This window comes from Parasteatoda tepidariorum, chromosome 8 (genome assembly GCF_043381705.1).
Source record: "Parasteatoda tepidariorum isolate YZ-2023 chromosome 8, CAS_Ptep_4.0, whole genome shotgun sequence".
In the NCBI taxonomy this organism is placed as follows: domain Eukaryota; kingdom Metazoa; phylum Arthropoda; class Arachnida; order Araneae; family Theridiidae; genus Parasteatoda; species Parasteatoda tepidariorum.
Window position 1 is genome coordinate 71,988,665 of NC_092211.1, and position 24,456 is coordinate 72,013,120.

General features: G+C 28.4%; 3 protein-coding genes across 5 annotated transcripts in view; all 3 read left to right on the top strand.

Moving 5' to 3' along the window:
- Positions 1-2,482: 2,482 nt before the first annotated feature.
- On the top strand, positions 2,483-8,696 carry LOC107442920 (thioredoxin domain-containing protein 9). Of its 2 annotated transcripts, none has more exons than XM_043040968.2 (2): positions 2,483-2,685; positions 7,858-8,696. In XM_043040968.2, the coding sequence occupies exon 2, from the start codon at positions 7,859-7,861 to the stop codon at positions 8,513-8,515; it is 657 nt and encodes a 218-aa protein (XP_042896902.1). In that variant the 5' UTR covers positions 2,483-2,685; position 7,858; the 3' UTR covers positions 8,516-8,696. The 2 variants fall into 2 exon arrangements, with proteins under 2 accessions (XP_042896902.1, XP_015912092.1); XM_016056606.2 differs by lacking the exon at positions 2,483-2,685 and adding an exon at positions 3,058-3,215.
- Positions 8,697-11,133: 2,437 nt separating this feature from the next.
- LOC107442921 (CDGSH iron sulfur domain 2) lies at positions 11,134-15,966 on the top strand. 2 transcript variants are annotated; one of them, XM_016056608.3, is made up of 3 exons: positions 11,134-11,396; positions 12,936-13,141; positions 15,704-15,966. In XM_016056608.3, the coding sequence occupies exons 1-3, from the start codon at positions 11,393-11,395 to the stop codon at positions 15,791-15,793; spliced, it is 300 nt and encodes a 99-aa protein (XP_015912094.1). In that variant the 5' UTR covers positions 11,134-11,392; the 3' UTR covers positions 15,794-15,966. The 2 variants fall into 2 exon arrangements, with proteins under 2 accessions (XP_015912094.1, XP_015912095.1); XM_016056609.4 differs by having other exon boundaries at positions 11,211-11,695.
- Positions 15,967-22,116: 6,150 nt separating this feature from the next.
- Positions 22,117-24,456, top strand: part of LOC107448779 (Discs large 5) — a 47,192-nt gene continuing 44,852 nt past the window's right edge. The window contains exon 1 of the mRNA XM_043040969.2: positions 22,117-22,762. Within this exon, the coding sequence (XP_042896903.1) occupies positions 22,477-22,762 (286 nt within the window). The 5' untranslated portion in view covers positions 22,117-22,476. The remainder of the gene's footprint in view (positions 22,763-24,456) is intronic.

The window sequence follows — 24,456 nt, forward strand, 5'->3', positions numbered from 1 at the left end:
TTAAGTACTTTGTTAACAATCCCACTACAAGTAATGAACGCTCTTTTAGCAAAATGAAAACTATAAAAATCTATTTAGGATCTACGAAAGATAAAAGCGAGTTTTTTTAGCAATAATTTCTATCGGAAATGAAACTGCAGAAACAATTGATTGTGAAGAGTCCATAAAGCTATTTGCGTCTGCTAAAGCACGAAAAAATACATTTTAATGTTCATGCTTTTATATTTATTTCTGTATTATAAAGGATTATATTCATTAAAAAGGTAACTTTTAATAGATATATATATTCGAATACTTGAAATATTGTTATTTATTTCCATCATGTGTTTCTGAAATCAACATTCAGAGTTGATTGATTTTATTATTTTCTGTCAGTAATATTGTGATCAAATTTTAAGATATAAAAAAAAGTAATTTTATACTGTAAAGCTTACTACACCAAAGAGGCAATTCAAAGGGTCTTTTTTTAAGATAACTTTTCCAAAATTGAGTTAAGGGTGCAGATTTCAGTATCGCCCGGGGCGTGAAAATGACTTCCACCGGCACTAGGCAAAGTTCAGAATTTAAACTTTTTTCTTTACCAAAATCTCATCGTGCAGAAGATATTTTAACTCATGTCATACAGCCATTAAGAATTCAAACATTATCACAGTCAGTTTAAAATTTGAGTATTATCTCAATGTAATTTTGATGCAAATGCCACACGATTTCTTTGATCGGTGACTGCTCTATAAAATCTATCGAATAAAATACGAAAAAATGGTACCGAAGTTACTTTGATTTTCATTCACGTTTTGCTACCACTCTTCGGATCAAAAAATACATCAAAAAATGTCTTCGCGAAAGAAAAAAATCAAAAATTAATTTTAGTGCAGTCCGCGAGTAAGAAAAAACAAACAGTCTAAAAAATTTTTACCTCAAATTTGAAATATCACCTGCAAAGATGCAATCTCAGTGTCTCAAGAGGCAATGAATTGGTATAATAAATAATTTAAATCACAAATCATACATAAAAATATACTTCATTCTTTTTTCCTTTTTCTTTTTCTGAATTTTTTTTTGCTCTTAAAATATGGGAGATATGCGCAGTATATATTACTTAACATTACATTTTTTTAACGTTTTTCGTGCCATAATACTAAACTAGAATTTCGAAGAACTAAAAAAACTGCGACTCTAATGAAAAATTCTTTTTCCCAAAGGAGATTTTTGCAAAAAAGAAATAAAATAAATGATAAATTGTATACTTTCTTTAATACCATTGAAGAAAAGAAACTTTTAACATTTGTTTTTTAACACTTCATTATTACATTATTTAAAAGGATGTAAAAAGTTTTATTCCTTACAGTTCAAAAATTTATCGATCATTAATAGCATAAATTCTTTTTCCCAAAGGAGATTTTTTGCAACAAAAAAAAGTAAAATAAATGATAAATTGTATATTTTCTTTAATACCATTGAAGAAAAAAAACTTTTAACATTTGTTTTTTAACACTTCATTATTACATTATTTAAAAAGATGTAAAAAGTTTTATTCCTTAGAGTTTAAAACTTTATCGATCATTAATAGCATAAATTCTTTTTCCCAAAGGAGATTTTTTGCAAAAAAAAAAAATAAAATAAATTATAAATTGTATATTTTCTTTAATACCATTGAAGAAAAAAAACTTTTAACTTTTATTTTTTAACACTTCGTTATTACATTATTTAAAAGGATGTAAAAAGTTTTATTCTTTACAGTTCAAAACTTTATCGATCATTAATAGCATAAATTATAAAAATAATAGTTTTTCCAGTGCATTTTCGTTGGCTGAGTTAATTTTGTAAACAAAGGTAAGAAAGTTTTTCGGTTCGACCAACTAGTAACAAATATATAGTGAAAAGAGCAAAAGTAAAATTACCTATCCGGCAGCAGTTATCTTTACCATATATATCATGAAATTAAAAAAACCGAATTCGCGGATGGGGAGAAACACATGTTTACTAAGAAAAAGCACGTTTTGGGTCTAAATTGTAATCATCTACACTAGTTAATTATAATTACTGTATTTAAGGTTAGCTCTTTGATCAATTAAAATCACAAGTAAAAAAATTAAAAAATTTCTTCAGATTTTAAATAAATAAAATTTTAAAAAAAAAACGACTGTTATCAACAAAACGGTTTTTTTCCTACCTTTAAACAAAATAATGTAAAATGATTGATTTACAATATTAAAAAAAAAGAAGGAAAAAAAACAATTCAGTGTTTGCAGAAGAAAGCTTTAAGTTCACTTTGTTGGAGGATATTAAATTTCTAAAATTCCCCTTAACCATAAAAAAGAAACAATAAATAAATCTGCGCACAATTACGTACCGATTTTTTCAAAATAAATATGATTAAGGTTTAGACCTTTCTTAAAAGTTGATTAAGTTCTCACAAGATGGCGCTTTAAAACTGTAGAGTAGGCATTTGCAACTATGCATCCCAAATTTTGAAAGGGAAACTGACAGGGAAAATTTTAGAGAGAAAACGTAGAAAAAGCAGTCGCACCCACTAAACTTCCCTAATTCTTTCTTCAAACTTCCCGCATTTTCATGATCTCATCCTCTTCATCTGCAACTAAATAATAAATATTCAAAGTAAACAATTAGAGAAACCGATTTTAAAATATAGCAAGTAAAAGTTCTTCATAAAAACTATCTAAAGTAAGTTTATTTTTTGTTATTATCTGTAATCATTATGGAGCGTCTAATTTTAATGTTTCACATGTTAAATCAATTTCCCATTTATGGTAAAAATTGTGTAAATCGCTACTGATTGATTTTATGCACATGAATAATGTTCTTCTCGCTTTGTGTTTGTTGAACTTAAAATTGTTGTTTTTTAATTGTCTTATGATTTTGTTCAGATGCCCTACTAAAAAGCTTATCTAAAATAATAATTAATAAATATCAATACCACAGGTGTTGCATCCAACAGACCGCATCGAAGGGATTTCAAAAATTTGTTCATTACTTAAAATTATATGATTACTTTATTTCTTCTTAGAAAAATGAATCAGTGAATCCTGNCAGTCGCACCCACTAAATATCCCTAATTCTTTCTTCAAACTTCCCGCATTTTCATGATCTCATCCTCTTCATCTGCAAATAAATAATAAATATTCAAAGTAAACAGTTAGAGAAACCGATTTTAAAGTATAACAAGTAAAAGTTCGTCATAAAAACTATCAAAAGTAAGTTTATTTTTTATTATTATCTGTAATCGTTATGGAGCGTCTAATTTTAATGTTTCACATGTTAAATCAATTTACCATTTATGGTAAAAATTGTGTAAATCGCTGCTGATTGATTTTATGCACATGAATAATGTTTTTCTCGCTTTGTATTTGTTGAACTTAAAATTGTTGTTTTTTAATTGTCTTATGATTTTGTTCAGATGCCTTACTAAAAAGCTTATCTAAAATAATAATTAATAAATATCAATACCACAGGTGTTGCATCCAACAGACCGCATCGAAGGGATTTCAAAAATTTGTTCATTACTTAAAATATTATGATTACTTTATTTCTTCTCAGAAAAATGAATCAGTGAATCCTGAATTTCTTTTAAAGGTATTAGAAACTGTAGCTGGGAGTGAGTGTAGGATATGAACACTTATAGTTGGGTCAAATTGCAGTTTTAATTACACTTTACAAGATCTATCAGTGATTTTAATTAATTAATAATAACCTTAGTACACTTTAACTAGTGCCTTGGTTTTAATAATAGATATCAGTTTACTGCATAACTCATACTTAACTCATTTTATGAAATTGGAAATAAATTTTTAATTTAACAAATAAAATTTTCTAACTAATATTTAACTGAAGTTCAAAAAAAGTTATTAATCGGTAAATTTATTCACAAAGAATGGCATAATAATTAAACCTTTCCTATATGTATATGTGGTGTTATTCAAAATATATTTAATTATTAGAAATAAAAACATGATTCTCCTGTTAAAATTGTTCTTTGTATATTTGCACATAACTAAATTTTAAATGTTAAAATACTATTTGCTATATTTTTATATTGTGCGGGACTTGAAATTAACTGTTGTCTTAGACTACCAAAAGTTCACTCAGACTATTCATTAATGAAAAAAGGTGGTACAGTGCAGAACCTCTTATCCGGAAATCAGAAAACCAGATAACCGGAAATTAATTTTCGTCCATTAAAAAAAAATTCCTGCAAGATTTTGAGCCCTTTTTGTTATTTAGAGCGTACGGCGTATCGAGTAGTCGAAAGAACTGATTTAGAGGACGAATCAAAAGCCGTTTGTAGACAAATGTCACATAAGCACAAATAGCTCATATATGTTATTAATGTTAATAATAAAATTAATAACATATATAAGCCTGTATATAATTTTTATTTCATAATTTCTTTCCTTATTTAAACTTAAGTGTATTATTATTTATCATTTTTTATTATTTCTAAAACTATTTCAAAATAATTTTTTAGTTTCGTTTTATAAACATTAAAAAAACGGCATTTTGTAGCGATTCAGAAAACCGGAAAAATCAGTTATCCGGAATCGCGATGGTCCCGATCGTTCCGGATAATCGGTTCTCTACTGTATATTGATTTGATTTTTTTGATATTCCATTGCATGTTTTGTTACAAAATATTTTATTTCTTCATAATTGTGACAGTACACATTTTTTAGAAATGTCTAATAGCTACATGTAAGTAGATCAATAAAAATATGTACACAGTACTAGTGATATCTTTTAGTTATTAGACCTTACATCTTCTTAATTTTTACCTCTTTCGTGTTATTACTTTTATTTTTAATACATTTTATCAATACTGGCTACACTAGGATTGTAGCCAAAGTTAAAATATTATGATATTTGAATTCTTATATTTCACTCTTGATAATTGACATTTCAAAATCCTCAGTACAGCTAAATCATGATACAAATACATAAAAATAATTTATTTAAATTTTTGAAAGTTTTCATATTAAATAATTTATTTTTGACGTATTGCTCTTGAAGTAAATGAGGATATTAACTTAGTAATTTATGTTTGTTTGTTTTTTCTTTCGAAGACTTGAGTGAACAAATAGGAAATGGCATCTGCTGCCTTATGTTTTCAAGAACCTTTACAATTTCTTAAAACTTCTCTAATTTCTAATAGTTTTTCTTTCATAGTTTAAATTGTACATTCAATCCTTGATTCATCAATCCCTCATCTTATATTTTCCCATGTGTGTTGTCTTATTTTAATTAGGGGTACAACGAATATCTGGCCACTATCCGGTATTCAGCCCTTTTGCCGAGTGTTCGACAAAGTAATTTTTAGAAAAGTATTTTTCGACCAGAAAATTTTTGGAGAATTTAAATAGATTTAATAAATAAAAACTAAACTCAGCGGCGTGACAGCCCTAGAGGGCCAAGGCCTACTGTGCCCATCTCAGTTTTCTTGGGCTCTGGGGTGCAGAAGCAGATGCTCCGGTCAGGTGGTCAGCCGAACGCGGAACCCCCCATGTTTAGTTCCCAAGCATGCTTGGTACTCATTTATCGACCCACTGAAGGGATAAAAGGCTGAGTCAACCTTGCCCGGCCCGAGGATCGAACCAGGGACCAGTAGCACAACAGCGCGAAGCGCTACCACTCTATTTAATAAATAATAATCTAAAAAAAATGTTTACTCTACATTGCTTTAAATAATTTTTTTTTATATTTGTTCTAAAACTTGTAAATTTATGTTCTGGGAGACAAATTGAAAAGCAAAATTAAAGAATTGAAACTAGATACTGTATACTGAACCATGAGTTTTGTACTGCTGATACTTTTTTAATTATATTCAAGCAAGTCTATTTCATCATGTTTGTTTTTTTGTGTGTTCTTATTATTTGACAAGATTTTAATGGTAAGTTTATGATTTGCTTTGTTTTTTGTGTTTTCGCTTTTTTCTTGTAAACTAATATAGATAACCCGTAGTAACATTTTAAACTAAGACTTCAATGTTAAAAAGTTATGTCTCCTCAGGAACTATGAGCATTATTTTTTTTTCTGTTTCTCTTTTGCTTAATAACTTTTATCAGTGTTTTTATTATGACAGAATTTTTATAAAGAATTTCTAATAAATGTTTTTCTATCGTCACTTTTTTCTAAAATTATGACATTGTAGAAAAGTTTAATTGTTATTTTGAAATCTTTTGTTTTTATTATGATGCAGCATTTAAGAGGGTTTCTATTAGACTTTTTTTTCGCCGTTAAAAATATGGTAATTGGAAAACTAAGCTGCTCATCTTTTAAAATTTCTATCACAAATTAAGATCGATTTTTGTTTTTCTGATTTGCATTTGTATATAATCTTGTGTTTTTATGATAGCGCATCATTTTTAAAAGCGTTACTGATAAACTTTATTTCTTTTAACGTTCTATGGATGCTTTTTTTCCAGAAATTATTATTTTTAGCGTTAAAGTTTTGTTTAAAGAATTGAGGACTTTTTACAACTTCAGTTTTTATGTGTATATATATAGAGAGAGAGAGTTAAACCTTAGGTATGCTACGGACACCTCTCAATAAGGGCATATTTTTAATTCCGAGTGACTCTTCTATGAATAAATCATTACAAGAAGAAAATAGAGTTTATTACAGTTTGGGATCATGTTTGGTGTTAATGCATCAGTTGATGTAGTTGTTGAAACCTGTGTTGTTGATTTAAGAATTGGTTGTAGAAGCTAAAGAAGTGCATAGTGTTATCGATGAACTCAATGAAACGGAACCACAGCCAGTGCCAAAATTCGGGCCTCTTAGCCTTTAAAACAATGAGGAACCCATGAATTTACGAAAAGAAACAATGTGTAACAATATATGTAACAAATGTCATAAATTTTTTTTTTAACAGAAAAAATAGTAATTGAACAAAATTTCCTAATATTTTAAACAGATAAATGCCTATCTTTTGCATTGTAAAAGTTCTTGCAGTAAAACTTCATTTTTTTTTTCACGGTCTGTTACTTCCTTATTACTTTTCACATATTTTCAAATGTGGGTCAATATAAAATATCAAGTAAGGAATTTCTAGGTCATTATTTGATATTTTATGTAGACCTGCATTGGTCTTCTTTTATCTATCATTCCCAAAGAATGTTCCTATAAGAAACCATCCAGGTTCTACTATATTATTTAATTTTCTTTATAATAATTGGTATGCACTTCAACGAATTCAAGAAATTCAGTTATGCTGGTAATGTGTCTGCTTATAGGAATTATATAAAACGCTAAGAAAGGAAGTATCAGAAAATATTCATAATATCAGATAATATATACTTTCTCTCTACCTTTAAACTAAACAAATGAGTCTGTTTAAACCGACACACTTTACAGATCTATTTGATTAGTAGTTATTAAGTATTAAAGTGCAAACAGTATAGAACTGTTTATTAAATGATCTAAAAATATATTAAAGTAAAAATAATATTTTTTATTCCAATGCAGAAAGACAATTTTTAGTTTTTTGATGTAAAAATTTTACATATGGTTAGCATCCTTTATAAAGCTGGCACATATCAAAAGTTTGCCAACTCTGGCTGTAACTAAATAATAGTATGAAATAATTCTAAATACACTAATCTTTGCCTAGAGATCAACCTCTTTCTTTTTAAATAACACTTTTATTTCAGTGTGCTTTATACTTTTTGCTTAAAAGCCACAGGGCATATGGAGTGTTTTATATCATTTAGGTAAAAATCTCCTTATTAAAAAAATTACCCCAAAATTTACTTAATACCTTGAATATCAAAGTTTTTAAAATAATAACCATTTTTAATGTTATAAGTGGTAATTTGAGTCTTTAATACCTACTTTATTTCTAGCATGAATCAAGTGCAGCAGGTCTTTGAAGAGCGGTTAATAGAAACTGCTAAAGTTCTTGAAGACCAAATCGATGCAGAAATTGAAAAACTTGAAAAAATGGAAGATGAAGAACTCCAAGCTATAGAGCGTAAAAGAGCATTGGCTCTCAAAAAACAAGTAAAGCAAAAAGAAGAACTAGTGACCAGTGGTCATGGTGTATACTCGGAGATACCTCATGAAAAAGATTTCTTTGAGGTCTGCAAAAAAAGTAAGAGGGTTGTTTGTCACTTTTACCGAAGCAGTACAATGCGTTGCAAAATTGTGGACAAACATCTTGAGGCTTTAGCTCCCAGACATATTGAAACTAGATTCTGCAAAATAGACGCAGAAAAATCTTTTTTTATCGTTCAACGACTGAAAATTAGAGTTTTGCCCACTATTGCACTTCTTAAAGACGATAAAATTGTTGATTACATTGTTGGATTTGATGACCTTGGAGGTGTTGATGACTTCTCAACTGAGATGATGGAGTGGCGTATTGCTCAAGCTGGTGTGATAAACTACAGTGGTGATTTAACAGCACCACCTGGATCAAGTAAAAAGCCTAAGAGTATATTCATGGCAAAGAAGAAAACAATACGTGGTGGTTGTAATGAAAGTGATACAGATAGTGACTAGTAAATTAAAGCTTGGAAACTGGATTTATTTAATGCTATGCATTCTATTGATTACAGCAAAAAAAATATTACTTACTATATGCTGTAAATATTTGGGTGAAACATGCTTATTTTTAGCTGCTGCAAAATTTACATTTAGCTTGTCATTTTGTTATAACCTAAAATAAAGTAAATCTTGTTCATTGTTTGATTGATTATTATTTGATATTTCTTTATCAGATATTTCAAGGGATTTGCCCTTTGCTTTTTTTTATATACAGGACTTTTATCATTGCAGTTTTTAAAAGAGCATTGTAATAATGTTCTAGAAGTAGTCTCAAAAAAGTCAACACATAGTGAATCATTTTTTACATAAGATGGAAAAAAAATTCTAGGTATTTGTTAATAGCTTCAGTTTTCAGTCAGTTACACTGAAATAAATTAAGCAGGACAAAGTTATTGTTTTTTTATTAATATTGCATGCATGAACTATAAAGTTATTATAATTGTTAGAACAAAAATTCTTTAAAAAAAAGAAAAAATCCTTATTTGTTCTGAGTGCGAGAATATTTTGAGAAATTTTGATTAAATATTACAGCATTCTATTGAGAAGCTTTCTATAATTCATTAAAAAATTTCAGTTATCATAAATAGCGTTATACTGTCAGTTAAGAACAATTCTAACTGTATTTAAGTCCTATTACTAATATAATCTAGCCATAAATTATTATTAATTCTAAAAGTTGAACTGCTGACACTTCTGGTTTGCAGAATTTACTGAGTCAATCTGGAGCACAATCAGAGTCTACTATTATTAAAATTTGGCGTAATCTAACATGTATATTGCATCATCTAAATCTATGGGTATATGAAAATTATGTACAAAACATGTTAAAAAATTACGTCAGTTTAGATTACATTTTTTTATGAAATTATACTTTTAAAATCCCCTTGCAATCTCTAATCATGTAATAAGTGTTTTTTTTTAGGATTTTAAAAATTTCAGTTTTTTTTTTCCAAAATTTCTGTTATTGAAGAAACTTGAAATTTTTTATAGTCTTCAATTTTCTTTAGCTCATGTCTGCAAATTGGCTGACAAGTTTTAGTAAGGGACTGATACAGATAGTAATTTACTAAGTTAATGACTTAATATGGTATATGTATTTTTCCTCAGACCTATTTTTAAATCTGAGAAAAAAATTCACAAATGCTGTGACAACCTTTAGCGCTGCTTTGTGGAGAACTCCTCCAGACTAAAAATCTTGGGCTGTCTGTTGCTATGGTTACAAGCGATGGCACATTTCTAATGGGGTTGGAATGAAGGTGTCGGTTGGTTTACTCTCGCTGATGAGGACGAAACTATTTACCCCATACCCCAAGTGACTTTTCTTCGTAATCATGGTACCCGCCACAATGTGAGACTGATGTCGGGAGAAGTTCTCCTGAAAGCTGCACCCGGCACCGCGTTCTGATAGCAGGTGGTCTCCTTAGAGCATAAATAAAATTAAGTCAATTTATACTGAAATAAACATTTTCTTTTTAATATAAGTATGTTTTTTTTTTATTTGCAATGCAGAAATTAGTTATCTCTATCCAAAGAGAACTCGCGCATATGTGAGTCTTCTCTATTTGATGTTCAAACCATTAAAAAGAAGGTTTTATTACATTATATTAACTTGCATAGATAGGATGTTCTGTGAGTAAAAGTAAATAAAATCGACTAAACACGAAAAATTAGTATTTTATCACTCGGTATATATTTTTAAATCATTTGGACAATATTCCAACACAGCATGTTTTAAAGTTAAAAACACGATTTAATTTAAGAAATGCTGTAAAAAATTGTTACTATTCTGTGATATTGGTCAAATTATTTAGAGTTTCTCGAAACGGTTTCAATAATAGTTTTTAAATAGGACAAAAGTAGAAAAATGAAAGGAGCTTGAAACAAACTTAAATACTTCTAAACCGAAATTACAATACACTTCATATTTTGACAAACAGGCTTTGCCCGTGTAGCATTCGAAACAACAACACAAACAAGCAAATTGGTAACAATGCCTTTTTTTCTTTTATTCAGAATAAAAAGGTTTTTTTTCGTTTCATGAATCAGAAAAATACAAAAATTTATTGTAAACCATATTTATGCCTCAATGTCTTAAAAAATAATTTACCGTAACAGTTATTTTGTGAATGTTTATAAAAATTTTGTAAGATATTTTTTTTTATACTACAATATTTAGCTGTATCTATTAAATTTAAATAATTTATTAGATGAAATTTCAATTTAGAAAATTAATGTAGGATTGATTTTCTTGCTTTTTTTTTTCGTCCCAGTTTAACAACCAAAGAATTATCTCTATGTAATAATACTTAAAATTATCTCTACGTAATAATAATTTTAATACTATCGTATAACGGGGGGAAATGATAAATGTAAGCATTTCCTTTTCAAAGAATCATATAATTTGCATCGAATACTTTCAGGTTTTCGTATTTATTAAAATAACTTTTCTTTGTTGAAACAAGTTCATCAATAAAATGCTCCTCGATAAATGCTGCTAGATGAGGGTACTGCTCAGACACATGACGTCATACTAAATTCTTCTATTGAGAATTTGATTTTTTAGGAGCATTTTCTTTGCAGATAATTTTCGCGTAGGCGAGCAGTTCATCTTCGGGTAACTTCTCCTACACGCATCTAGGGCAATCACTTGCAGTGTAAACGCTCCATTAGTCCGTACAAAAATAAGCATTCGGAAGCATATAATTATTATCTAGTTTTTATTTTTATCTTGTCGGAACATAAACAAAAGAAATATTCAGAACGATTTAATAAATCAAGTTCCAAAGTAATAATATAAAATACGTTTTTCTAGAGTACTGAGCTGTTATCACTATGTGTAAGTGAAAATTGCTTTGTATTTCGTATAAAATTATCGTAATTGTCTTCTCAGTTTTATCTTCATCTTAACTTAATATTTTTTTATCGAATGTTATCGGGATTATTGTAATTCTAGTGCTTGCTTCTCGTTATTACATAACTAACCGGTTAAAGGATACAAAAAATAAAAACGTCGTTAATTAAGATTAAAGTTCTTCAAAATTTATTGTCTCTACGTTTTAAGTTCTACGCCTAGATTTTTTATATTTCGTACAGTTTTCTTGAATAGAACTTTATATATTTCTGTTTTTACTACAAGTAAGTACATCTTGCTTATATAAAATTAAATTTTCCGATGTTTAATTTTAATAAAAGGAATTGCTTTTATAAAATATTTAATTAAAATAAATTTTTTAGTATATAATTTTTATCTACTTTATGTCTGCTAAGTTTGATATAAGCATGTTAGATTGAGTTTTTACAATAATTGTTTCTAGATGTTTGGGGTCTCACACATTTTAAATTAATGATGATTTTACTGGAGATTAACTCTGTTAATTCTATTACCAGAATGATTCCTATTAATTGTTTTCATTTTAAATGCTGTTTAAGCTCAAGTAGGCTTCATGTGTGTTTCTGTATAATATTTCTATAATCTTTATCATTCATATTATATCCTTTTCAACTTTTAATAATCAGTTACATAGGTGCCCAATGTGTGCGCTATTGCCCCTCAGGGTACGTTAAAAAGTATTTGGATTTTCTAAAAGATGTGTAAAAACTTGCATACAAAAAAATCTTTTAAAAATAAAGTACGTAATATTTATTTATAGTAATAAGGCAGTAATTACTTATAATAATTAATATTTTGTTTGGATTGAAAAAACCAATGCATATTTATTTCTGCATAAATAATGTATTATTATAGCAGTGTATTGATTACTCAGCAATTTATTGAGAAAACGTACCAACCAGTTTTGTAGCGAAAATGGCAATTTGCTTATTGTTCTACTTTTACATTTTTTACAAATTGAAAATATGAGGTGACTTTTCTTTCAGAATTTTTAACAAACAATTTTGATAATTTTTCTTATTGACCATGAACGTAATGTACCAATAATTAAGGATTGTTAAAAATAATAATAATAATACTTCTAAAAGTTATTTTATGCGCAACTTAGAAGTTTGCAGTGATAGAAACAAGTAATTCCATAAATAAATTTTAAAAAAAACTAAATATTGAATTATTGGTTTGTTGAAAAATTCAATAAGTTAATGGCATGATTAGAAGTGTACCATATCGAAAATAGTGAATGTAAAAAGAAAATTTAAATCTTCCCTTTAAAAAATTTCTTAAAGGGGCATTTAAAAAAGTTTATTTTGAAAAGTGGGCGGTGAGTCAAAAAAGGTTAAGTATCTATGTTATAGAATAGAAATACTGCTAAATTGAAGAATTTTATATTCATATATTTTATTAAAAAGTTAATAAGTGAAGACAGACTATGAAACTATTTTACCTAGTTCCTCATCCCCTTCTAACCTCATAATTTTTTTTCAGTGAATGAAAATGTGCAACAAGTTTTGCCATGGGCTGTCAGTGCTGCAGCTTTAGGTTATGCAGTTTATGCTACAATTGCGATTATGAAAAGAAAAGGGAGAGTTAATGATAAAATTGATATGGATTGCAACAAGGTTGTTCATTCTGTTGACATTGAAGATATTGGAAATAAGAAAGTATTCTGTCGCTGTTGGAAGTCTAGCAAAGTATGTTGCTATTTTCCTTATATTATTTGTAGACTCCCTTGTTTTTTTTTATTAATCAAAATATTTCATCTGTTTGATTTCTTACATTTTTAATATTATGAAATAAGTTATTTTTGTGTGGATTGTTTATTTTGTGAACATTTTGGCATTCCATATTTAATTTATCATTTTTTACAAGTTGCTTACATTCAATTTATTTTATTTCTACTTAACAATATTGAGTGAAAAAATAAGAAAAAAATAACTCTTTGTTTCTGAAATATAAACATAAAATGTATTTCTTACTTTTGCTTGTAAAGTATTTTCTATCCTTATGTATTCATATAATATTGTCATTTTGTTAAAAAGATAAGACCAAAAAGTAATGTGACTTATATTGTAATTCATACATTATTACATGTTTGCAAAACAATATTACTGTATATTGAAGCAATTCTTGATGCTTATACTGCATTTTTGCCAACATTAAAAAAATCCTTTATTATTACCTTAAGTTACTTGGTAACAGCAGATCATGTCAGTCTAAATAGCATGCTTAGAAATGGTGAAAAAAAATATTCTACAATCTTGTTAATTTAAGATTTTTTTCAAAGCAGAGTTGGTAAGATAAGTTTTTTTTTTTATTATTGCATTTTTTATCCTTATTCAAAAACATAATTTATCAGTGTTAACCCTTTGTGGTCAATGTCTACTCTCAGCCACCAACGCTTTTTTACCATTCCAGTCATATTGTCTGCTCTCAGCCACTACAGCAAAGAACCATACTGATCTTATATTATATTAAGTCAACAAGCTTTGGAGATACGTAGAATTCAAAATAATATTTTGTAAATTGTGTTTAAGTAAATTTATTCTAACCAGCATGACACCCATGTATAAACTTAATATGACTGCAAAGGTTTAAAAGCATATTTAAAGGATAAGGTATTGACTTTTGTTATTCAATGAATTCTGCAGCTTCAAAAGTTATTCATCTTTTCCTATCATATTATTTTCCTTTAATAAATTAAAGTAAATTGTATGAAAAGTATCCAATATTAATTAATATATGTTATTATTATGTGTAGAATGATTTTTACCAATGTTCTAAGTTTTGGACACTTTAAGGCAGTTTAAGACAGTAAAACCCACGCATCCTGTCCAAAACCCCAACCCTGTTTCAGAGTATATTTTACCTCTTTATTCTCTTGATCCTGAATCAAAAGATTTTTTTCAGGCTCTGGTTGCTCAGATTTGCAAATAAAGCTATAAAGAGATAAAGGAGTTTTCTAACCTTATAAGAAGTTAATTTGAAATGATGGAAATTGTTTTATTGCTTAATAGAATGTTTCTTTGCAATAATTAGGATCACTCATTTTTCGTCGCACTTAATATTTTTCAAAATGTCATAAATACTTCTTAACTTTAGTACTAATTTTCTTAATTTTAGTACTGATATTTACCAATGATTATTTACAAAACTAATAGACAGCTCATAAAATCTTCTTAACTGTGTAAATTTAAACACTGTTATTTTATTTCATAAAATGTTATTTGTTCATTTGCAAACTATAATTCATAAGAATTAAAATCTTCGTCATTTTTGTTAAATGTATTAACTTTATTTTAAATGCTGTCTCTCTATGTATGCACATTTTTTTTTTAAGTGAGAGAAAGCGTTTAAATTCTATTAAATAAGTGTATTGGAAATTTTCATAAGAAATTCGTATCCGGGTTTTACATGTTATCATTTTAAATAGAAATCATTTGTGTATGGGGTATGTGCATAGCCTCGAGATAAATAAGACTGCAGTCTTTTTCATCAATATTATTAATATAGAATTTTAATATTTAGCTTGTCTCCTTTTATCTGCATATTATATAAATGATATAATATGCAGTTAATATAATATAATCTGCTAGTTAAGTGTAAACAAAAATAAGATTTTAAAACTGGAACCAAATCGGCTGCACCTAGTGTTTTCGTCCGCTTATGTTTATGAGACGATTATGAACAGCCTTGATATACAGACCAACGAAGTTTTACTATTAAGACAAGATATAAATTTGCACAATATCATTAATCAGACTTTTTGTATTTGATAAATTATAAAAAATTGCAAACCTAAAATCAATTCATAGAAATTAATATTAAAAAAGAGTGTAAGGATTATCATTATCAAGTTTTAATTATTATCTTCGCTTTTTTTTTTTTTTTTTTTTTTTTTTTTTTTTTTGCTTTCAGTTTAAGTTAAGTGGAGTTATAAGTTGATTGGTAAAGAGCATGTCATATTTAAAACAATACAAACAATATATAATAGTATAATTTTTAAGTTTAGAGATAAAAATAAATTGGAAGTAACTCAGTCATTGTTATAAAGAATTTTGGCCAGTAGTACTACCTTGACTTTGCTTATGCAATTCAAATAACCACCCATTTACTTATTTTTAATGATTCTGAAAATCTACAGGATCTTCATTACTGAAGATCCTGTATAAATTTAATGTTATAAATAAATGTATATTTGTATCTTCCGTACCATTGCTGATGAAATTTATCTTGCATTTTTTCTTTTTTTTTAGTTTCCTTATTGTGACGGCAGTCATACTAAACATAATGAAGACACCGGAGACAATCTAGGTCCTCTTATTGTGAAGCAGAGAGAATCCTAATGTCTTTGCTTTTTTTTTTCAATGTTAGTACAATAATTAAATTTTTCACATTTTATTGGTGCCTAAAATTAAGATCTGCACTTATATGTGGCATACATGCCTGTTGATGTCAATGTTTTTGTTGTCATAAAAGATAAGACTTTTTGTTAGAACAATAAATTTTTGAGCATTTATTTCTTTTGTTTTCTGTTTACTTTTATTTTAATGCTGTCATGAAGCAATATTTTGTTAACAAAAATAATATAATAATATTAACTTTTGAAGATATTTCTGTTAAGATAACTAAGTACACTTTCACAGGGTTAATAACTTATTTCGACTAAATGAACTTATTTAACTTATCTGTGTTTTCAAATTCGCTATTTAATTCAAATCATAATCATCACATATTTTTCTATTTTGTTTTAATAAATTTAATCAATGCATTAGAAAATTGCTTTTCTATCATTAAAATAACTCAATATCAATATTCTATTTTAGTCTACCCCAAATTAAAAAGAACTATGCATAAAAAATTTATGTGATGTTGTAGCCTATTGCTAATATATGATATTTAAAAATACTATAACAATGAATTAAAATAATGATTTTGGAAAATCAATTATTATCCAGTATTAAATTCAAGGGAAAAAAATTGTACTGTGACTTTTTTATTTATTTAATCACAGTTCATACATTTATTACAATTTAAAATATTTTTAAAACTATGATTTATTTTATACCCTAGTAAACTTTTAAGGAAAATCAAATTATCTTTTTTTAACATTTTATAAAAGAGAGAATTGTTCTAAAATTTTACATTTTATTAACTTCAAATGCCTTATGAGAGCCTATACAAAATTAATTTAGTATAAGTAATAAATTTAAGGTAAATTTCCCTCTTCTGACAGAAATAGGTTTATACTTTAATAAAGTTAAAATGAGAATAAAAGCACAAATACCATCACATAAACAAACATGATAACTTGTATAATGAAGCACGTTTTCCAGTATTGAAATAGAATTCTTTTCATGCTGTTTTAGCTTCATTTATATGCAGCACAAAATTAAACTTTGTTTAGAAATTTATACTTGCTCGATGCAGTTTCCTTATTTATTAAGTTACTCATTAATATTTTTTGTTTTCTTTTATTCATTGAGAGAAATAAAAGAAAATTTTAAGATTCTTAAGTGTTTTTAAATTATTAATTAATTATTATAACTTTGAAAATGAAACATTTCAATTACTTAGTTAAGGAATTCATCTGATTCTCTCTGGGTTAACATAAGAAGTTTTCCTTTTTTTTTTTTTTCTTCTAGAAAACCTTTATGTACAGTTCGCCAAAAAAGAAAGGAAAAAAAAACACCCAGAATAATTTTGATCAAACAATCGGATCTTCACGTTCTTGGACGCAATCTTTATGAATCGAGGGGGTGACCTCAAATATACTAATTAATTAGTGCAAATTAAGTTACAAAATCAGACACAAAAACGTACTTTCTCTGAATAAACATACCTTTTTATAAACAGATTCCTGACCCTCATAATTTATTCCCCTTATTGTTATTTTTTACTTTATGCCTATTTAGCCATGTATCGAGAACTTTTTAAGCGAACTGAAACATTTTTGCGCACAATTATAAAATTCGTTTGTCCAAAGATTACACCATGCAAAAAAATAAATGTTAGTAAATATTTATTATTTTATTTAATAATAGTCCGAAAAAGTTTGAATTGTAAGGTAGGCAGTTTTTTACATCATTTCAAAGTATGTATATTTTACCTGAAAGGATATAAAATGAGCAAAATCAGTCAAATAGTTTCTGAAAAATCGAATTTTAAAGAAGTGTATTTAAAATTCTGTCTCTAAGGAACTATGGAATTGATTTTGCTCAAATTTTATAGTTTGCCATGCACTACAAACTCTAATGATGTAAAAAATTGTATACTTTACAGTTCAAATTTTTTTGGACTATTATTAAATTAAATAATAAATGTTTGCTGATTTTTTTTTTTTTTTATGCATGGAATTATCATTGGATAAACAAATTTTATAATTGTGTGCAAAAATGTTTCAATTCGCTTAAAAAGTTCTCGAGATATGGCGAAATAGGCAAAAATGAACATTAAGGGGTCCAAACTTTATTTGCTCTCCTCGCCAAACTATGAAAACCATATTCCCCAGATTGCAGCTTCCTATATTTTGGAGATCAGAATCCATTTAAAAAAGTTATGTTTATTCAAAAAAAGTTTGTTTTTGTGTCTAATTTCGTAACCTAAAATATCGGTTGCGCTAATTAATTAGCAAATTTGACTATCGAACCATTAAGCTCGAGTCCTAGAACGTGAAGATCCGATTATTAGATCAAAAGTAATTCAGGGTAGTCCGTCTTTCTTTTTTTGCTCACTACTTTACCGAAAAACGCTATTTTCAAATGTGGTGAAAGGCTGGGATCTTTATACCATGAAAGAAATGGTTAGAAATCCAAGCTTTACAGTCTAAAAAAAATTTAGTAATTATAAACGAGTTGTATACAAATTACAAAAGTTTAAACTGAGAAGAGCAACCTGGAATGGAGTTGTTCAAAAATAACTGAGAAACAATTTTTTTTTCTGTTACATGAGATTGTTTAACAGTACTTTCGTATCGCTGATTTTAAAACTGACATGGGTTTCTCTCTCCAAGTTACAGTTTTTTTCTAGTGACATTTTTCGTCAAGGTTAAAACCGTTATATGAAACCAGAGGTCGCATAAATGCTGCAATGAACTTCTAGGGAATTTGGGGGTACATGCATGGGTGCCACTCTTCAGTCCTCAGGACTGAAATCTGTCTTTAGAGAAAGTCAGTGGTCTAAATTCAGTCCTATCCCGCAGTGAACCGATCGTTAAGACACGATTCCCAGTCAAGCATCACTGGCTGCGGTCAGTGTGCGGGTGGGAGACCACTTGGATCTGTCTACGAAGAGACCGAGGGTGTGCGGTATTGGTCCTCGTTAAACTGTGCTACCGTAAACTGCTCGACTTCGCGTGCAGGTCGTTGGGCTACCGAAGCGGGAGTGCCATCCCCTCTGCAGAGGATCAAAATTGTAATGGCATGTCTTCGGATCATCCTCAGGGATGTTTCTCAGAACGTCGTCAATAGCCCATTGTGCAGCTACGTAAATGAACTACAACAACTAAATTCAGTCCTCCAATTAATATATACTATTTTCAATTTGCTTTTCAAATTAATTTTCCAAAATATTTTTTTTTTCTTAAAAATGTAACGAATAGTTTTTATTAGAAATAAATAAAAAAAATATTACCTCTTTTCCATAATTATTCCTGTATTCCCCTCCAGATATTTAGACATGTTGGCGAAAGTTAAATTAATATTGTTTTTTTTTTATTGAAATTTATAGAGGTAAGACAAAAAAAATTAGTAATGGGGGACAAAAATCCAAGCTTGACTATGGGGGAGGGGAATAAAAATCCATTGATTATTCTAAGATTATATACTAACTGTTGTATTTGCCTTGTTTATTGTAAAAATATACTAATAAAATAAAGAAAAATAAATATTTTAAGAAATCATGAACAAGTTATTGATATAATATGCAAATCATTCTCGTGGAAAGCTACATTTTACTAGCTTCATTTCTAAAAAGTTATCTAAACAATTCTAGACCATGTTAATTAATCGAAAAAGTTCAGTGTTGACTTTTGTCTATAGTGGCACCCTTGGGCACATCATCAGGATAAAAATTGCATAGTATCCCGTGCCCAGAAATGTCAAACGCCACTACTTCCCTATTTCGTGATTTCTTGCATAGTAGCGATGAAATTATAATGGTATTTTACTCTCAGAAAAAAATTATAATTAGTGTTGCATGTTTTTAAACCTATAATTGATTATAGTTACAAAAGTATTAAAAACTAAGTTTAATTTCTTGTTAAATTTGCAATCGATAAGACTTCTTAAGTTGGTTTATATGTCATGAAAAATATAGTTCTTTGCATGTTTCTGCTATAGTTAGAAATAAAAATTATACCCTCTCTTATTACTGTAAAAAATATCATATATGGCATCTCTTTGATGTGCAGTGCGTCAAAAAGGAAAAAAAATCGACCACCCTGAATAATTTTTAATCTAATGATCGGATCTTTACGTTTTAAGTCGGACTTAATAGTTTGAGGGGGCAGGGTAACCTTAAATGTGCTAACAAATTAGGGCTTATGACATTTTAAGTTTCGAAATCATATTTAAAAACGTACTTTCAAAAACGAGAATTTTTTAAAACATTGGAAAATTTTTGCACACAATTATAAAGTTTGTTCATCCAAAAATAATTCTATGCAAAAACTAACTTATAATAAATATGTATTATTTTTTATAATATTAATTAAAGAGTCGAAAAAATTTCGAACTGAAAAGTACGCATTTTCTTCAAAGTATGTAATTTTGCATGGCAAAATACAAAATTTTAGCGAAATCGGTCAAATAATTCTTGAAAAAAAAAAACAAATTTTAAATATATGACTTTTTTATAAATGGTTAGAATTCGACAAAGGCTAGATTTGCACGCCAGTGCCTTAAATGGACGTCCACTGAGTGGCGACAAGTGGTTTTTACAGATGAATCACGTTTTATTCCTCATTTGCACGTCTTCAATCACGTTTTATACTGACAGCAAACACACTGTAACACTTTCCGGAAGGGTCCAAGCTAGAGGCGGGAGCATTATGGTCTGGTGAATATTTTCGTGGGATACTCTGGGTGCACTCACACTGGGGAAGGCACGATGTGTCGACACGAGTACGCATCTGTCCTAGCGGACAATTCCCAGCCTACATATACATTCTACTTGCGAATTGTATTTTCTGAATGGCATCTGCAGCAGGACAATGCGACATTACAGCTCGAAGTGTACGTGCGTGGTTCGAAGAGCACAACGATGAGTTCCTCGTACCTCCCTGGCCACCAATTTCCCCGAACTTAAACCCACTCGAGAATCTGTGGGATCACTTCGAGCCATGGATCCCCAACCGGGAAACATAGAGTAGCTGGGTACGGCTCTGGAGTCTGCTCGCTCAACATCGCAGTGAACACCTTCAAGAGCCTAATGGACTCTCTCACAGCACATCTCGCAGCAGTCTACACTGTAAAAGGTGGTTATTTCGACTTTTGACAAGTGATCACGTTAAAGTGACTGGATTGTGTAAATCTTGAATGTATTTCTTTATAAAAATCATTATTTAATCTCAAATCCTAAAATAAATTAAAATTTTATTAAAATAATTACTAATTAAATTTAAGTTTAATTAATTAATTAAAAGTAAATTAACTAAGGTAAATCAAATTTAATTTCGATAATATTATTATTATTATTATTATTTTATTTTTTTATGATTTGAATCCCGTTCGTCACTGCCTGAAAATCACAGAATCGTCGAGACAGAAAGTTGTTATACTCCTTCATGTATTATGATAACGGGTTGCTGATTTTTTACAAAAATTATAAGGACCGCCAATATTTTTATTAATCTTAAGAGCATTGGAAAAGAAATCTTATGTATTGCATTACATTTTTTCACATTACCCTCATTATATTTACGAAAATTTTTAAAGACCAAATAAGTATTTCGCAAATCCGACAAACGCGTGAGGGAAATTGTCAGTTTCTTTTTAGTTTTCAAACTTGAAAATATAATACAATAATAAAAATGTGTTGAAATGCTTTCGTGTTTTCCTTATTTGTATACAACAACCTTTGTTTGTATACACTATAGTGTCGCATCTTTATTTATTTTCAGACACACTGTATAAAAATATTTGGTAATTGCAAAATTATTATAATATGCTAAAGAAATAAAGGTCATTCTAGGTACAGGTCTATAAATGAAAAACTTTTTTCCTCTGAATTTTTTTCAAAAACAAATTGAAAAAAAGGATTTTTTTCAACAAAAAAAAAGGCAATTTCACAGGACTTTCTCTAAAAAATTACAATGTGTTACATAATCATGTGAAAAATGCTCAATAATCAAAATTCTGACACGTGCTTTGAACGTGTTATTTCTATTTATAACCTGAAATAAGTTTAGTTATATACAAATCTTTTATTAAGTTACATATTTATTTATTTATAGTTCATTTATAAATGAATTGAATGATTGAAAAATGGAGGGCTGTGTATCCTTTCTGTGTTGTCATTCTGTCTATGTCAGAATTACAATTTCTCATTGAAATATTTATCATCTAATCAGATGGTTTAATATGGTATACTTGTGAACATGCACTTTTTGTATTTAGAAGGAAAGACCAAGGTTATAGTGCCCGTTTTTTGACTTTGTCATTACTGACGCAGGTTCGGTTCCTGCTGATGAATTTATTTATATAAGCTATCAGTCTACACCGATCACAATGCTGAATATAATTTGCCAATTGTCTCCGTCCCCAGTAACATATGGATCATGAAAAGAGAATTCGGAAATGACTGTTCGTGTTAAATTTTTGACAGAATCTGTTGAGTGGAAAAAATTATGTATTTGATTTGACATCTTCTCCCAAACTCGCAGTCAAAGTTGCAGTTATGTTCTGTACGTCATTGAACTCTGATTTGTGACTAATTCAAGATGGCGCTTGTTTGTAGAGGATATGGGGGATGGATGGTGTCTAAGTACTATTTGTTGATTTTATATACTTTTCATTAGTACTTAAATGGAATGGACGAAGAGCACAAAGAACTTCTGAAATTTCATAGAACTAGGTTCTTACAATGTGTAGATATAGATCGTTTGATACCTCTACTTCAAACCAACGGAGTGTTGACTAATGATGACGTGACCGACCTAAAGAAATATAATAATTCCGGGGCGAAGGCAGAAAAACTTTTAGATTTACTGCCTTCTAAAGGCTCCCAAGCTTTCCAGGCATTTTGTTTGGCACTTGAAACAACATACCCTCATTTATTAACCGTTATGTTTCTTGGTGGTAACAAGAAAATGAGTGGTTGGTATATTTGCTTTCAGTTTCGTTTGTTTATTTTCTTGTCAATGTTTACATTTCTGTTAAAGATCATGCCTACGGTTTGTGAAGATATGCTCATTACGTTTGTCGATTAAATCAAGTTATAAGCTGGATATCTCATTTTCTATGATATGTACTCGTGTGTAGGTACTTTGATTTGATATGGAGTTTAAATTTCTATATGGGGCATGTACCTAGCTACATGTTTTCTTAGCAATAACGAATTGCTAATTTCAATGATATTTCGATAAAAATCTATTATATCTCAAGCTTAACCTCAAATCTAAATCTGTTTATTATAAAAATTATGATCTTTAATGCTTTTTGCTCGCTATTTTATATGATTTTTTTTCCTATCAAACGTTTGACTACACACTTTGTTCAGATTTCCTTTCAAAGTTAATAAATTCAGTATTTTTCCATAAAATATTTGCTTAAAGTAAATATTCTCTGAAAGGTATATTATTCCATAGGTATCCATGCAGTAATTCTGCATGTTTTATATATATATTGCTTTATTTTTCTAAACAATCTATATTTATTTATAATAAGAGATCAAATTAATTAATGTAAATAGTGTACTGTATATTGAAAAAGCTAAGATTTTCTGGGAATTGTCATTGTTAGAGTCTTAAGTTAATATTGAGTCAGAATCTGTTGAGACTCTTTATGGGATATTTTATATCATTTAGAGTGTTTTTATTTTATATTTTGTTTATTTCTCAATAAACCATTTGATGACATCATTTTCATTGGTCTGTGAAGAAACTTAAAGGCTCAATGGAGATTTGGGTCACAGTGCTCACTGTGACTTGTTGTCCTGTTCCTTTTCAAATGAATGAATACTTAAAATTCAAATAAGCAAATATCTCCTATGTATTTTGTTTCTACATTATCAGACAAATCTAAAGTTTTAAATAGTGGTATATATATTTTTATATTTTATTTATTTTGTACATATCCATTATATTTTGTTTCATTTTCAGCTTTAAGGAACATAATTTTTTTTGTGATGTTATAATTTGTATCTTAATATATTTTTAATGTTTACTCTTTTATTATATAATGTCAATATATTTGTGTACTAATTTAGTGGTTACTAATTTGCACTGTTTAAATATCCAACTTTCTTTATTGTTATCATTAACACATTCATATTCTTTGCTGCATAGTATTAGTAAATAAATACTGATGAATAAGTTGTAATTAATGCTATTAGTGTAAAAGTCTTAGCTTTGTGTTAATGAGTACTATTAGTCTTTTTTAACAACCCATTATTTTATCAAGTTGCATTTGACTATTTTGGAGAATTTCTACTATTTTGTCTCTTCTATTAAACTCAAGGTAAATTAAGATGTCTAATCATCTCTATACAGTGAATGATTTCTGAAATCAACCAATTTTTAAAAGTTGAAAAGTATTAACATGTCAAGACAGTGTTTTCACTACAGCCCGAAAATCTCGCCTATTTTTTTCTTTTCTCGCAATAAAAAACGATTAACGCGAGAAGTTCACACACTCTATTAATCAATTTCAAAGTGCATAAATTTTGGAAAAAATTTCGTCTTTTGCCATTTTGAATAAAATCCCTTTCACTTTTCTTCCTTGATCTTTCATTATTTTGAACATCGGTCCTTGTTATCTAGCTTCCCTATTTATCAGTATTGTTCAGAACC